General features: G+C 53.2%; 1 protein-coding gene across 6 annotated transcripts in view; it reads right to left on the reverse strand.

Annotated features, from left to right (window-relative positions):
* GAS7 (growth arrest specific 7) overlaps positions 1-14,612 on the reverse strand; it is a 255,175-nt gene that overhangs the window by 126,411 nt on the left and 114,152 nt on the right. For 3 of the 6 annotated variants that reach the window (XM_050919753.1, XM_050919752.1, XM_050919755.1), the window contains exon 2: positions 13,956-14,076. In XM_050919753.1, coding sequence (XP_050775710.1) covers positions 13,956-14,076 — 121 coding nt within the window. Of the gene's footprint in view, positions 1-13,955; positions 14,080-14,612 lie in introns of all 6 variants that reach the window. The other 3 variants (XM_050919751.1, XM_050919756.1, XM_050919754.1) reach the window with 1 other exon arrangement.

Below are 14,612 nucleotides of genomic sequence, written 5' to 3' on the forward strand. Positions count from 1 at the left end.
CTAGGCAGTCGCCTAGGGAACTGGGATTTGGGGGGCGCCATTTTCTTCGGCAGCGACCACGGCAGCCAGATCTTCGGCTGCCCCGGTCACCGCCAGCATTTAGGCAAAGAGAGCTGGGGCAGGGGAGCGCAGGGAGGGCCTCCTGCAGCAAGTAAGGGGGAGGGGGGCGGCACACAAGGGAACTCCCCACCCCAGCTCACCCCTGCCCCGCCTCCTCCCTGAGCACACCATGGCTGCTTCACTTCTCCCGCCTCCCAGGCTTGCGGCGCCAATCCGCTTAGGCGCTGCAAGCCTGGGAGGCGGGAGAAGTGAAGCAGCCACGGTATGCTCAGGGTGCTCGTGCACGGAGCAGGGGTGAGCTGGGTGCCGGGGGGAGAGCCTCAGGGCGGAGGGTGGGGGGTAGGGAGCTGCCGCAAGAGGGACACCTCAGGGCAGAAGGGGGGAGATGGGGCGGGGGCAGCGTCTCTGGGCGGGGGCACGGGAGGGCGCAAGGTGGAAGTTTCGCCTAGGGCGCGAAACATCCTTGCACCCGCCCTGCACATCGGAACCATAGAGCCCGCTGGTGCAGCGTGGAACCAGTGCAGGGAGCAGCTCTTCTGGTTCAGTTTAGATGGGGAGAAAATGACGTGAGCAAATCTGCAATTGTGATTTTTTCCATAACATCAGAAATGAAGCACCTGGCCAGAGACCGATCTCACCTGAGTCCTCTTTCCATCTTTGCATTCCTCTAGCACCCCCACCACAGCTATACTAGGCCACAGAGAAGCCACAGAAGAGCCAATATAGGCCCCTCTTCCAGTGGAGGCTGTGGGGACTGGCATGGGACTAAGAATGCAGGGAGGGACTGAGCCTGGGGCTGGAGAGACGGAGTGTGAGGCTGAGGGGACTGAGTGAGCGTGTGGCTGGGGGGACTGACCGTGGGATGGGATCCTCTCTCCCTTACTTGAGCTTCCACATGAAACACTGGGTATAACAAATCAGGGTGCCTCTAAATGTCACACAAGGGAGACGCTGCGTGTTTGGATCAAGCTCAAGGTAGCTGGACTTTGTACAGAACTGGCCACCCTACAGCAGCTCCTGCTGCAGCAACAAATGAGCCTTCCACTTTGGAAAACTGAACCATAACAGGATCCCATCGGACCAGCTCCTCAGACACTGCACAGACAGGACCCAGGGGGAGTTCTGGCCGCAGAATGGTGGCGAGATGGGGCCCCATAGTTCCAAGGTCCAACAGATCCGATCCAGGAGTTAGTCCGGGTCAGCCTTTGAGGGGTGGCACCAGGAATGCCCATGAGACTGCTGGCTGTACTGGCGAGGGCCTGTCCCTTCCCAAGGAGCTGTTCCAATCCCTACAGAAAATTACAGATCTTTTCATAAAGCTTTTTCTAAATATGAATGTGTTGTAGCAGTTCTCGTTCTTTCCGGTTAAGTGCCTGACTCCTCACATTCCATGCTACAGACAATGAGCATTCCAGCAGGCTGACACTCCCCCATCCCCTGCCAGAGCACAGCCACTGGGACATATGGGTAACATTGACAGACAATCACAAACGTTGCCAGGACGCTAAGCCTGAATGGGAGAACAGGAACCTTGTTTGTGCTGGAACTGGCTGACAGGATAATATTCGCTTTCCCAATGGGCAGGTTCTGCCATGTTTTGAAGGCTGAAAAGAGCTGTACTATAATTTGCCTATGAAACCAGAATTACCTTCCCCAAAAGTGACACCATATCTTTGTCAAGTTCTCATTTCCTCAGAGACTAAGTGCCGACAGCAAGGAGTTATGTAAGCAGAGTCAGGATAAGCACTACCCTGACATCAGGTGGTGAATTATGAGGAGTGTGGAAAGGAATTTCAGGTATTTGCATTGGCACACCCACCCCACCTAGCATAGCCCACGGCAGCTTGGGATGGTTATTTTGACAGCTCTGGGATCCCCCATTTCTTTGTTATTGGGGCAGGAGGAATAAAGTGTTGTCACCCTGATTACGTGAATGAGGAACTATGAGACTGCTTTATGATAGAGATGTCTCAATATCAATTAAGTAGCACTTGCTAGACAAGGGACATGGGTGCCAAAACCCATTGAAAGGAGAGAGATTGGGGACTGGTGTGTGTACCTGATGGTATGGGCCCCTTTTGAGGGCCTGGAACACCAATTGCACATCCTCCCCTCTCCACTGTCAAAGAGTAGAGCTAATTTTGATTCCATTAGGAGTCTATCTAGAGGCTGCTGAGCTGAATTCATGTTGGGCCAGTGGTGCACCAGCACCGAGGCTCCCCTACTACAAGCTGAAATCACTAAAAGAGCTAAGCTTACTGAGCTGAGATCACTGAGTGCTGTGTTAACTAGTGGGGGAGCCTGAAACTCTATCGCTAAGCAGCTGGCAGAGGGGATCAGTTTGCAGCATATTGGATCAGCCCATGGAACAGTGAGCGGAGTGGAGCAGTTTGTGGGGACAGCTGGAGTAGCTCACGGGTCGGCTGGAAAAGCGGCACAGCTGGTGTAGTGGAGCTGGTCGTGGTGAAGGCTGCAGCAGAACTCCACGGAGAGGCAGAGCAGTTGGCCCTGACCCACGTAAGGTGCCCCTTAACACCCTGTGTGTGCCCCCCCCCAGGCTTGGGGGGGGGGCAAAAACTCTGCAGATAAACTTTTGAACTCTGAGGTGGCACTAACCAGAGACTTTTGGGTTGTTGGACTTTGGAGTGATTGGACTTAAGACCCTAAGGGGGAAAGGCCATTGCCAAACGTACTTGGAGGTGGGTTTTTGCTTATGGTTTGTGTTATAATCCTGTTTGTGGTGTTTCTCCAATGTGATGCCGCATTGTTTCCCTCCTTTATTAAAAGGATTTTGCTACACTCAGACTCCGTGCTTGCAAGTGGGGAAGTATTGCCTCCTAGAGGCGCCCGGGGCGGGTGGTATGTAATTGTCCCATGTCACTGGGTGGGGGCTCGAGCCAATTTTGCATTGTGTTATTGAAACGGAACCCATGGATACTGAACCCGGCCCTTGTTGCTGCCAACTCAGAGGGGCAGAAGGGTTACAGTTAGATGAAAGCCAGGCAAAGCCCTGGCTATTGGCATGTGTGAGGGAGATGCATAGACGTCACCACTCCATGATAGCTAAGCAGGAAGTGCCCAATGTGCCAGGCCAGAGAAACAGCTTGGAAGGCACAGAACTCGCTACTGGAGGCTGGGCAATGCAAGGCACAGACACTCAGACAAACAGCACTGGCCACAGAATGCCCTTTCTTTTCAGATGAGAGAAAGGGAGAAGAGCAATGTAAAATGTAAGGTCAGGCCAGGATATTCAGGGGCTGGGGTCTGCTAAGGGGCCCCTCAGAAAGGGGCTTCCAGGGCTCAGCACCGCCACTTAAGTGGGGAGGGGGTGAAGAGAGCTGCTCCATGCAGGATTCTTGCCCGGCAGACTAGGGGTTTTAGGTATGGGAGGGGCCTGCCTGCCCTGAGCTGTGGAGTTCTTTCTGTATGAAGTGTGTGTGCATGTACAGGTAGGTGTGAGTCTGTATGTCTACATGTATGTGAAGGGGTGCATGTACATGGGCATGTGTGTGTGTGTACAGGCATGTACAGAGTGAGGGGAGAGAATGAACTGTAAGCAGGGGCCAGGCAGCATGAATTGATAATGAGAGGTAGAAGCCCCCTCCTCAATACCCTCAGCAGCCTGGATAGCACCCCCATCTTCACCTGAGCTGATAGGTCAGGGGTGGGAAAACTTTTTGGTCCGAGGGCCACAACTGGGAGGGGAAATTGCATGCAGGGCCATGAATGCAGGGCTGGGGCAGGGGCTTGTGATGCGTGAGGGAGTGCGGGGTGTGGGATGGGGCGCGGTGTTCAGGAAGGTGCTCAGGGCAGTGGGTTGGGGTGCAGGATACAGGAAGGGTTCGGGGTCTAGGCCCCAGCCCGGCACTGCTTACCTCAAGTGGCTCTGAGGTGACCATGGTGCACAGCAGGGCTAAGGCAGGCTCCTTGCCTGCCCTGGCCCTGTGCCACACCGCTCCCGGAAGTGGCCAGCACGTCTGGCAGTGGCTCCTGGGGGTGGGGTGGGATGGGGCAGGTGGTTCCGCCATGCACTGCCCTCACCTGCAGGTACCACTCCAGAAGCTCCCATTGGTGGGTTCCACATTCCTGGCCAATGGGAGCTGCAGAGGGCAGTGCCTGCAGGTGAGGGCAGCACATGGAGCCCTCAACCCCCGCCCCTCCTCCAGGGGCCATAGGGACGTGGTGCCGACCGCTTCTGGGAGCAGTGCAGGGCCAGGGCAGGCAGGGAGCCTACCTTCGCCCTGCTGCCCCATAGGGCTGGCAATCCCATAGGCCAGATTAAAAGCCCTGATTGGTCAGATCTGGCCCGCAGTTAGCCCTCTCCTTTGATAGGTGAAAGACACACAGAGAAAATAGCATACTGCAACATACATCACAGATCATCATGGGTTTTAAATGCAGAAGTGTAAAACGTGTTTTTCTCACTGCCTGAAATGAAATAAGCCAATCTTCAGTGTGTACCAGCCCTCCCACCCTGGCCATTGCCAGATTGCAAAATGGACTTCTCTGCTGTGTTGCACCATGGGGCTAGGTTCTTCTCTTTCAGGAGAGTTCTGGGCAGGGAGTCTTTGGTTTTCATCAGCTCGGTGTGGAAGGGGATGCTGAATGCTCTGAGGTCAGGCCCAGGAAGGTCAAAGCTGTGTCACAGAGTCACCAGGTGATGCTCTGGAACTACTCCATATGAAGCCAGTCAGGATTCTGGGGGAGCATGCCTCCTCTCTCTGAGCATACTGTCGCCAGGGCAAGAAGCTTATGCAGCTTTGACCTTCCTGGGTTTGACCTCAGAGCATTCAGTATCCCCTTCCACACCGTATGTTTCCCACAGCGAGTCTGCCCTGGCAGGGCTCCTGGGGAAGCCAGAGGGCCCTGCACCCCAGCTTCGCAATCAGATGTGACTCTCAGCCAGCCAGTAAAACAGAAGGTGTATTAGCTCACAGGAACACAGTGCAGAACAGAGCTTGCTATCACAGAAATCAGTGACTTTCAGCCAAGTCCATCCTGGGGAATCCTGGGCCAGAAGCCCTGGACTCCCCCTATTCCAGTCCCCCCAAGAAGAATGCCAGCTTCCAGCAACCTGACCTCAGGACCCACCCCGCCTCCCCTTTGCTCCTCCTCGTCTTTGTCTCGCTTTCCGGGAAAAGAGTCATGTGGTCATCACCTGGTTGCATCCCCCTCTTGGGTCTCAGGTTACAAAGGGCATCGGTCATAGCATATGTACAGGCAGCTGGAGCAGCCTCACCTACCTCAGAGGTCTCAGCCAAAGTCACATACCCTTATTTCCACCACCGAGGTATTGGTGCAGCACACAGGGAAACTGAGGCACACACAGTATTCATGCAAAACAGTACAACTCACATAGGCTCAACAGTAAGACTCACTTACAAGATAACAAGGGAAAATCCCCACTTTGTCACACCCTTCCAGTCCTATGATTTCATGAGGTCGGAGCTAAGGTTTTGCAGAGTGCTGTGACTGCATTTGGGGTGATGGGCCAGCAGCAAGGAATGCTGGAGACTTTTCTTTTTATTTCCATGCTTTTAAGGTTCTGGGTGGCAGGGAGAGGCTGTCCTGATGCAATCTGAGCTGGCACAAAATCAAGTTTTTCATTGTATTAATTAGCATAAACTTTGTGTCAGAGCTCAGTGTCTGGAGAAGGGCAACACTAAGGAGAGACGGGCAGGGCAGGGCAGGCACTCTCACACCTGGCTGAGTTGTGGCTACTCTTGTTGCTGGGATTTACTGGGCAGGGAACCTCAAAACTAGCCCCTCTGCACTCTCAGGTCAGGGCTGCAGTGCTCACACATGGGTTCCCAACCCCCCTACTCTCTCACACAGAGACTCAGTTCCAAGCCTCTATAACCCTCTGATGTTGGTAATTCAGTCACACGATTTGCCACATTCCCCCATGTGACAGAACAGACTCTCTGACTCTGGGGATGATGCACTTTGCTGCAATCCATGGTGTGATGTTTCACTCCATATTCTTTATAAAAATATGCTTATGACATGAATATGACATAACTGAGATATACTTTATGCAAGATGGATCTTGTAAGGTATCATTGGAAAGGTTATGGTTTACTGAATGTAATTATCCAATTTGTATTCATGTATCATTTCTGTATCTAACTTTAGAAATATGGACAATGTAACAATTACAACTCTGTGTGTATTGGGAAGACACCCACCAGATGACAGGCCATCAAATTTGATGAGCCATCCTGAAGGAACAACAAAAACACGAAGATACTAATCTCTCTCCCTCCTGGGAGGCGTGTAACTGTGACACTACAGTAAAGTGGTCTTGTCACCTGCTGCTAAGCATTACCTGGGACTTCTTGTAACTTTCCACTGGAAAGGAACGGGGGGGGGACAAATTTGGGAAGCAAAGGATTCCTGCCTTATGTAAATCCTGTTTAAGGGTGGGGAGGAAGGCGAACAGGACTCCTCCTCTCCATAGCCTGTCTGACCAAGAAGGAAGACTGATAAAGCCACATGAATGGAAGGTGCGGGCAAAGGGGGGGATGTCCAGACTCAGACAGGGGTCCAGTCGGAAAAGAAATATAACTGGAACTCTGAACCACAGAAACTTTGCAACCTGCCTAAAATATTATTTAGGGTAAGAAATTACATTTTGTATCCTGTTTCTTAAGTGTAGTGAGCTTAGCTTGAGTATTTTGTTTTATTTGCTCAGTAATCTGCTTTGTTCTCGCTCTTATATTCACTTAAAATTCACTTTTTGTAGTTAATAAACATATTGCTTGTTCATAGTAAAATACAGTTTATGTAATTTCTAATGGGGGGGGAGGCAGGCAAATTTGTGTGTTTATCTCCCTCCACATTGAGGGAGCAGGCGAATTTCATAAAACCTTTGGGTTTGTGCTGTTTAAAGAAAGTGGGAACATGGGGGAAGGGAGTGCTGGGGGAGCCCTCTCACAGAATGGCCCTACCTGTGTGTGTGCGCTGCAAGAGGCCAGAAAGCCTATTCCAGCAAAGCAGTATGAGGGAACCCAGGCTGACTGAGCAGGGGAGGCTCAGTTAAACCCTAGCACATCAAGTGGCATCCCAGAAGGGGGGTCCAACCCGTCACACATGGATTCTGGCCTCACTTCTCCTAGCAGGGTTCATGTTCCTGTTCCCAGCTTTAATTACTGACCAAGACCCCATACCCCTGCCCCATACTCCTGCGTATCTTTCATCCAATTCACAAATAAAGTAACAGAAAGGCAGCACAAGATAACTGCCGATAGAAGAACGTAGGTCCCAAAATCACATCTCATTCACATCACATTGCATTTCAGAATAAATGCACCAAATCTGTGCTTAGCTATGCAGGCACACTCCACCTCTGTCACTAATAGCTGTGTAACTAACTGGCAAATGTAGCATGTCCTCTAGTGGCCACAGATACCAGACTACTGCTCATTTAGCTCAAGTAGCAAAAGTCTGTGCTGGGGATTTGAAGCTTCTAGATTTAAACCCCGTTGAAAACCCACTGAGGAAAAAATATGTGATCATGTAATTAAACACTGTTTTAAAGTACATAGTATAAAGGGCCCAATGAAGGCTCTGAGAGCTACCTTCAATCTGGCATCCCCTAACTTTAAAGCGCTTGAGTTTGCAATCTAAATAATGGTTGGTTTGCTAGTTTTTTTTAGGGAAAAGGATTGGGTTTTGGTGGTCGTGGTGATATATAATATACTATACAATGGGTCCACAATTCTGCACTCTCTTATGACTTTTTAAATCCATAGTCTACAAGAATGAAAGCAGGGTAGAATTTGACTATGACCTTCTTAATTGAAAATACAGCCTGTTTTCTGCTGTGATCAACAAGGCAATCTTCTCTGAAGTTTCCCATACATACTAGACTGAAATGCACGGAGCACTGGATAAGATGAGCCAAGCTGTTGCCAAATTTTCCACATGTTCATGAAAGGACAAATCATGCAAGTATGTTGCATATTTGTATAACAAACAATGCTGTGTTCCTAATTTTGCAAAGGGAATAAATAAAAGATTGTGTTTTATCTGCAGCATATCAAACATGTTCCTTAGTTTGTAAAACAACAGCCCTTCATAAGAGCCTTTTGCTGATTTTGCAAAAGAGGAAGGCAGGATTTTCTGAAGTGGAACAGCATGTCATCCATCAGTCCTGGAATTCTACCTGCTGCCTGTCCTAGAGATACCAAAGTACGTAGGCAGCCAGCACCAGTGAAGGAGCACAGCCAATGGACCAAGCGATTTCAGTTCCCTGGCCTCCAGGATTTCAGACTGTCTTTGTGTGTTTTTAACTTCTTTTTCCTTCTTTCCCTAGATCATTTCTCACCCTCTCTATTCAATAGTCACTAGAAGAGCTGCCTGTACTTGAATTTGGATGAACCCCATCAGATGGTGGCCCACCACAGCCTCTGCTCTGATGCCAGAGTGGCAGAGTCTGACTGTTGATGTGCCCAGCTACTGGCCCCTATCCCAGCAGTGTGTGAATAGGGAGCTGCTCTTTCTGACAGCCAGGTCCTCACCCACCCTGGGTCTCAGGAGGGAGGACCATGGCACAGAGGGCAGGGGGACGAGGGCCTTGCAACAGCAAGGGGAGGGAGACAAGGGCTCCACAGCAGGGGGGGAAAGGGGGACGAGGGCTCCACAGCAAGGGAGGGCAGTGGAACGAGAGCCCTGCGGCAGGAGAGGGCCAGGGCACAACGGCTCCACGACAAGGGAGGGCAGCAGAACAAGGGCCTCGCAGCAGGGGAGGGCAGGAGGATAAGGAGGGAGGTCAGGGGGACAACGGTCCTGCGGCGGGGGAGAGGGCAGGAAGACAAGGGCCTGCAGCAGGGAAGGGCAGGTGAACGAGGTCCCTGCAGTGGTGGAGGGCAGGACAAGGGTCCCACGTCAGAGGAGAGCAGGAGGACGAGGGTCCCACAGTAGGGGAAGGCAGAAGGACAAGGGTCCCACGGCAAGGGAAGGCAGGAGGACGAGGGCAGGGAGACGAGGGTGCCACCGCAGCACCCATGGGGAAAAATAGGTGGGTGCTCCGCACCCACCGGCAGCCAAGCTCCCCCCGCCCCACCCCCTCCTCACCTCCTACTCCCCTGAGCACACCAGATCCCACTCCTCCCCCTCCCAATGCTTCCTGCCCACCGTCTAACAGCTGTTTGGCAGCACTTAGGACTTTCCGGGAGGGGGAGGAGTGAGTATGCGGCGTGCTTAGGGGAGGATGCGGTAAAGACGCAGGGCAGGGTCAGGAACATGGGGGAAGGGAGTGGAATTGGGGTGGAGTGAGGGTGGTGAAGGGGCAGTCAGGGGCGGGGGGGGTCGAGCACCCACGAGTCAGAGAGGAAGTCGGTGCTTTTGCAAGGGTCCCAAGGCAGGGGAGCATGGGGGGATGAGAGCTCTGTGGCTGGGGAGAGCAGGAGGACAAAGGCCGCATGGTGGGGGAGGGCAGAAAGATGAGGTCCTTGTGGCTGGGGAGGGCAGGAATATGAGGGCCCCATGGTGGAGGAGTGCAGAAAGACGAGGGTCCCAAGACAGGGGACCACGGAGGGATGAGGGCCTTGTGGCAGGGAAGAGGGCAGGAAGACGAGAGCCTGCAGGGAGGAGGGACAGAGGGATGAGGGCCCTGAGGGGGAAGGCGGGAGGACGAGTGCCTTGGGGCGCGGGAGGACAGGAGGACTAGGGCCCAAAGGCAGGGGAGGGCAGAAAGACAAGGGTACTGTGGCAGCGGTGGGCAGGAGAATGAGGGCCCCGCAGCAGGGGACAGCAGGAGGATGAGGGCCCTGCAGCTGGGAAGGGCAGGAGGACAAGGGCCCCACGACAGGGGAGGGCAAGGAGACAAGGGTGCCACAGCAAGGGAGGGCATGACGAGGGCCCTGCGGTGGGGAGAGTAGCAGGACTAGGGCCCAAAGGAATGAAAGGGCAGGAGGATTAGGGCCCCATAGCAGGGGAGGGCGGGGAGATGAGGGTGCCACGGCAGGGGAGGGCATGACAAGGGCCCTGCGTAAGAGGAGGAGGCGTTAGTGGGACTAGGGCCCAAAGGCAGGGGAGGGCAAGAGAACAAGGGCCCCACAGTGGGAGAGGGCAGGAGGACAACTGCCCCATGACAGGGGAGGGCAGGAGGATTAGGGCCTTGTGGGGGGTTGGGGGGAGGATAGGGGGAAGAGGGCCCCAAGGCAGGGGAGGACAGAAGGACATGGGCCCCAGGCAGGGGGAGGGCAAGAGGACGAGGGCCCCATAGCAGTAGAGGGCAAGAGGATTAGGGTCCTGTGGTGGGGAAAGGAAGGGGGACAAGGCCCTTGCAGAGGGGAGGGCAGGGGAGATGAGGGCCCCGCAATGGGGGAGTGCAGGAGTATGAGGGCCCTATGGGGGTGGAGGTCAGAGGGACGAGGGCCCCATGGCAGGGGAGGGCAGGAGACAAAGGCCCCACGGCAGGGGAGGGCAGGAGACAAAGGTCCCATGGCAGGGGAGGGCAGAAGGACGAGGGCCCTGTGGCTGGAGAGGGCAGGATCATGAGGGCCTCATGGCGGGGGAGGGCAGAAGGACAAGGTCTCCATGGCAGGGGAGCTTGGGGGGATGAGGGCCCTGTGGCAGGACAGAAGGCAGGAGGACGAGGGCCCTATGGTGGGAGAGGGCAAGAGGACGACTGCACCATGGCAGAAGAGGGCAGAAAGATGTGGGCCCCAGGGAAGGGGAAGGAAGAAGGACAAGGGCCCAACAGCACTGGAGGGCAAGATGATTAGGGTCCTGAAGCAGGGGAGGGAAGGAGGACGAGGGCCCTGCAGGGTGGGGTGGGCAGGGAGATGAGGGCATCATGGCAGGGAAGGGCAGGAGGATGAGGGAACCACATCAGGGGAGGGCAGGGGGACGAGGGTCCCGCAGGGGGGAGGGCAGGGGATCAGGAGTCACATGCTACCTGTGACCCCTAGCCCTACTGCCCCACTGCAGGGCAGAAGCCCCGAGCTCCCCCACAGTTTGCTAGGTGGAGAATGGAGAGGGGGTCCTCCACGAGCCTCACTTTAACTGTAAAAGAGCCACATGCAGCTCATGAGCCATGGTTTGGCCACCCCATTCCATGGCTTATCACTAGCGCTGGCAGCAGCAGACATGGAGTGCAGTTAAAGAACCCCTAGAATCAGGGCTGGCGCATCCCATTAGGCGACCTAGGTGGTCGCCTAGGGCGCTGACATTTGGGGGGCGGCGACTGTGGCGGCTGGATGTTCAGCCGCTGAGGTCAATGGTGGTGTTTCAGGAGCGGGACCTTCCGCCACCTCCGTTGGGGGCACCATTTTGGGGGTGAGACGTTCCGCCGCCTAGGGCACTAAAAAGGATGCCAGCGCTCCTGCCCAGAATACCCTACAGCTATCAGCACTCAGCTGTTTTGGGAGTCACACAGCCTGGAAACAGGATCCCCACTCTCCCCACCCTCTTCATCCCACCCTCAGCACCTCAGAGCCCAGGCATAGGTGCTGGAACAATTTTTATAGTTTGGCGGGGGGAGGGGGCCGAGACCCATTGAACCAAACTGTAAACCCTCTATATGATGGAAACCACCTCTAGCCAGGAGGTGCTGCCACACCCCCAGCACCTCTCGTTTCAGCACCTATCAGCCCCGGGCTCAATAAAGCCACGTTCTATTCGCACCCATGCGAGGGAAGTTTGAGCATTGGCCTGCTAAACCCAGGGTTGTGAGTTCAATTCTTGAGGGGGCCATTTAGGGATGTGGGGCAAAAACCTGACAGGGGATTGGTCCTGCTTTGAGCAGGGGGTTGAACTAGATGATCTCCTGAGGTCCCTTCCAACCGGATATTCTATGATTCTGTGCTTACAACTGGCCTTAGCAATGCTCTGCACTTCACCACTGCTGCTTGGGGAATCCTCCAGTCACGGGCCGTGCATGGACTGTAAATGTCACGCCTCCTCCTGAACTGATGGGGCAACTTATGAGGAACGATGAATGACAGTAGGAGGACTTGTGGCAGAGCAGGTACCAGGAGCCATATCTCTGATGTGACAATAGATCCCTGCCTCAGACACCAGCTGACAGGACCTCAGAAACAGTGGCTTTAGAGATGCTTAGTTATGCTGCCTGGAAAATAGGGCTACTTCTGCCTCCCCTTTGTCAGTACTTTGAGATCTCCAGTGGAGAAAGTGCTGTGTGAGGGTTGGCCATGAGTTTGTGTCAGCCTGACGGTGCACACAGAAGAATGGAGAGGTTACAGGCAGCTGGATATGCAGGGTGAGCTGGCCCTGTGAGGTGTGCCCTGGGTTCCACTACCCCATCAGACACTTCCTTGCTGTACAGCCTTGGGAAGCTACTTTTCCACCCCATTTCACCATCTGGAAAAGTAGGCCACTGGCTCTGCCCTAGCTCTGTGTGGAGCTTGTCAGGAATGCTGGGATGGTGCCTTGTAAAGATACAGCTCTGGGGACAGCTCTGATTTTTATCGTCTGCCCCTGCAGCTTGGAGGGCCAGACCACTGCATGGGGCAGGAGCAAAGTCCGCTCATTCTCTACCAGCATCTCTGGCTATGTGTAACGCCGACAGACCGCAGTCGTTGGCGGGTGGGATCGAGCCTGGGACCTCGGGAGCTAAATGCATGAGCCTCTACTGCATGAGCTAACAGCCATGGCTGTTAGCTAAGGCTGTAGAGCAGACTCATTAATCTCTCTCTCTGAGTGGTCTCGGTGCCACTAGAGGGGACAGAACACCACACCCAGGCGGTGTGTCGGTTACACATGCAGAGAGCCTGGACAGATGTGGGGCGGGGGGGATGTTTGGCACAAACATCTTAGAGTGAAGAGAAAAGCTAATTTTAAAAGGAAATGAAAAAGGCAGTCCCCAAAACAGCAATCCAGAGCACAGGCCCTCTTGGGAGGAGGTGGCAGATTGAGTGGCCTAAGCACCATGTTTGAAAAATACATTCTCTTTCTGATGCCAGTGGCTCAAATCTAGACAGATTTGGCTCAGATCAAGAAAGATGAATGGGTTCTTGTCAGTTTATTCTGTGCTTATCCCAAGCTATTTCACAGCCCTTGGAGCCACTGATTCAGGCTGTCCACGGACCTCTTGCATTGACACACACTCAATTCAGGTTAGGAATGGGGTCTTTTTGCAAGTTTAAGAATTAGGGTAAAATTTTCAAAAGTGCTCAAGTGACACAGGAGCTGAAGTTCCACTGACATCCAGTAAGACTGGCTCCTAAATGCCTAAGGGCCTTTGGAAAAGAGGACTTTGGCTCCTAAATCACGTAACCACTTTCGGAAGTTTTAACCCACAGACGTTTTTCATTTATAGGTCAGAACAAACTTGCAACATTCAAACTCTAAGTGACTACACACGATCAGTGGTTCTACATCCATATTATCCCTCTGCCTATAAAGCACCAATTACCACATCACATGGGCTCTGTAAAAGCCAAGACACATAGATTGCCATTATCACTACCTTATGCAATGGAACACTTTGAACTTGGAATCATGCAGACATTTTTGTTAGCTGATGGAAAAAATAGCTTTCAGTTTAAAACTATAATGGCCATTTCTGAAATCAGTCATGCACCAGTCTGAATTCTGTACACCAGGGAAGTACCATGGAACTAAAGACGGCCTCTTACAGCACACACTGCGGGGTCAGAGTTAAGGTGGCACAGACATCCCTCACTTTGGCACTTCGGAGTGAGTGCTTAACCGTGCTTCCTTGGAGTTCCTCTTGATGTCGCTGGAATTTGTCAATTAAATTTATTTGTACCATTCACATCCTTTTGTTCTTTGCATTGTTTCCCTGAAAACTAGTGTGGACCACCACTGGCAGCCCAGAGGTGAATTCAAAATGCTCAGAAACAGCCCTGTGAGACCCTTCATTACAGCAGAACCAAAGTACTATAAGCTTGAATGGGGCTTACCATTGGTGAAGGTGTTCACATAGTACCTGTGTCCCTGAGGAGACATGTAGCTCTGCCAGCCGGGAGGCAGAGGGCAATTCAGTGAATCTTCTCCTGGCTGAGATGTGACCTTCCTGGGTTTCTGCTGGGAAGAAGACAAGGATCCTGTTAAGTTGGATTTCAGATAAGGCAAAGTCTTAACAGAGATGGATACAGAAAGTGGGCCTACAGTCTGGAGGTCTCGGGGCAGGAGTGAGACAGACAAACACAGCTAATAATTGCCAGTTCTACTCCCCTATTCTCTGCCCATCCGCAGCCTGTAAAGAGTGCCCTGGATTCCAACAAGATTGTGCAGCACCCCTCATCTCCTGGAAACGTTTCCTGGAAAGGCACAGAATGTGAGGGTCTGCTGTGCGTCTTGTATCAACTCTTCATGCTGATGCAACATGCTGTGCAGTGCACATGACTTTGGGAGGAGTCTGGGAGGAGGAGGCTCTCTGGGGAGGAAAAAATAGCTTTCAGTTTAAAACTATAATGGCCATCTCTGAACAGCAAGGTGCAAAGCAAGCCAGGCTGTGAGAGGGAAAGTCCCTGCCTAGGTCACTAGGGTCTATCTACACAGCAAAGAAAAACCCATGGTTGGCCTTTGCCACCGGACTAGGGCTGTGGGGCTGTTTA

This window comes from Gopherus flavomarginatus, chromosome 12, assembly GCF_025201925.1.
Source record: "Gopherus flavomarginatus isolate rGopFla2 chromosome 12, rGopFla2.mat.asm, whole genome shotgun sequence".
NCBI lineage: Eukaryota > Metazoa > Chordata > Testudines > Testudinidae > Gopherus > Gopherus flavomarginatus.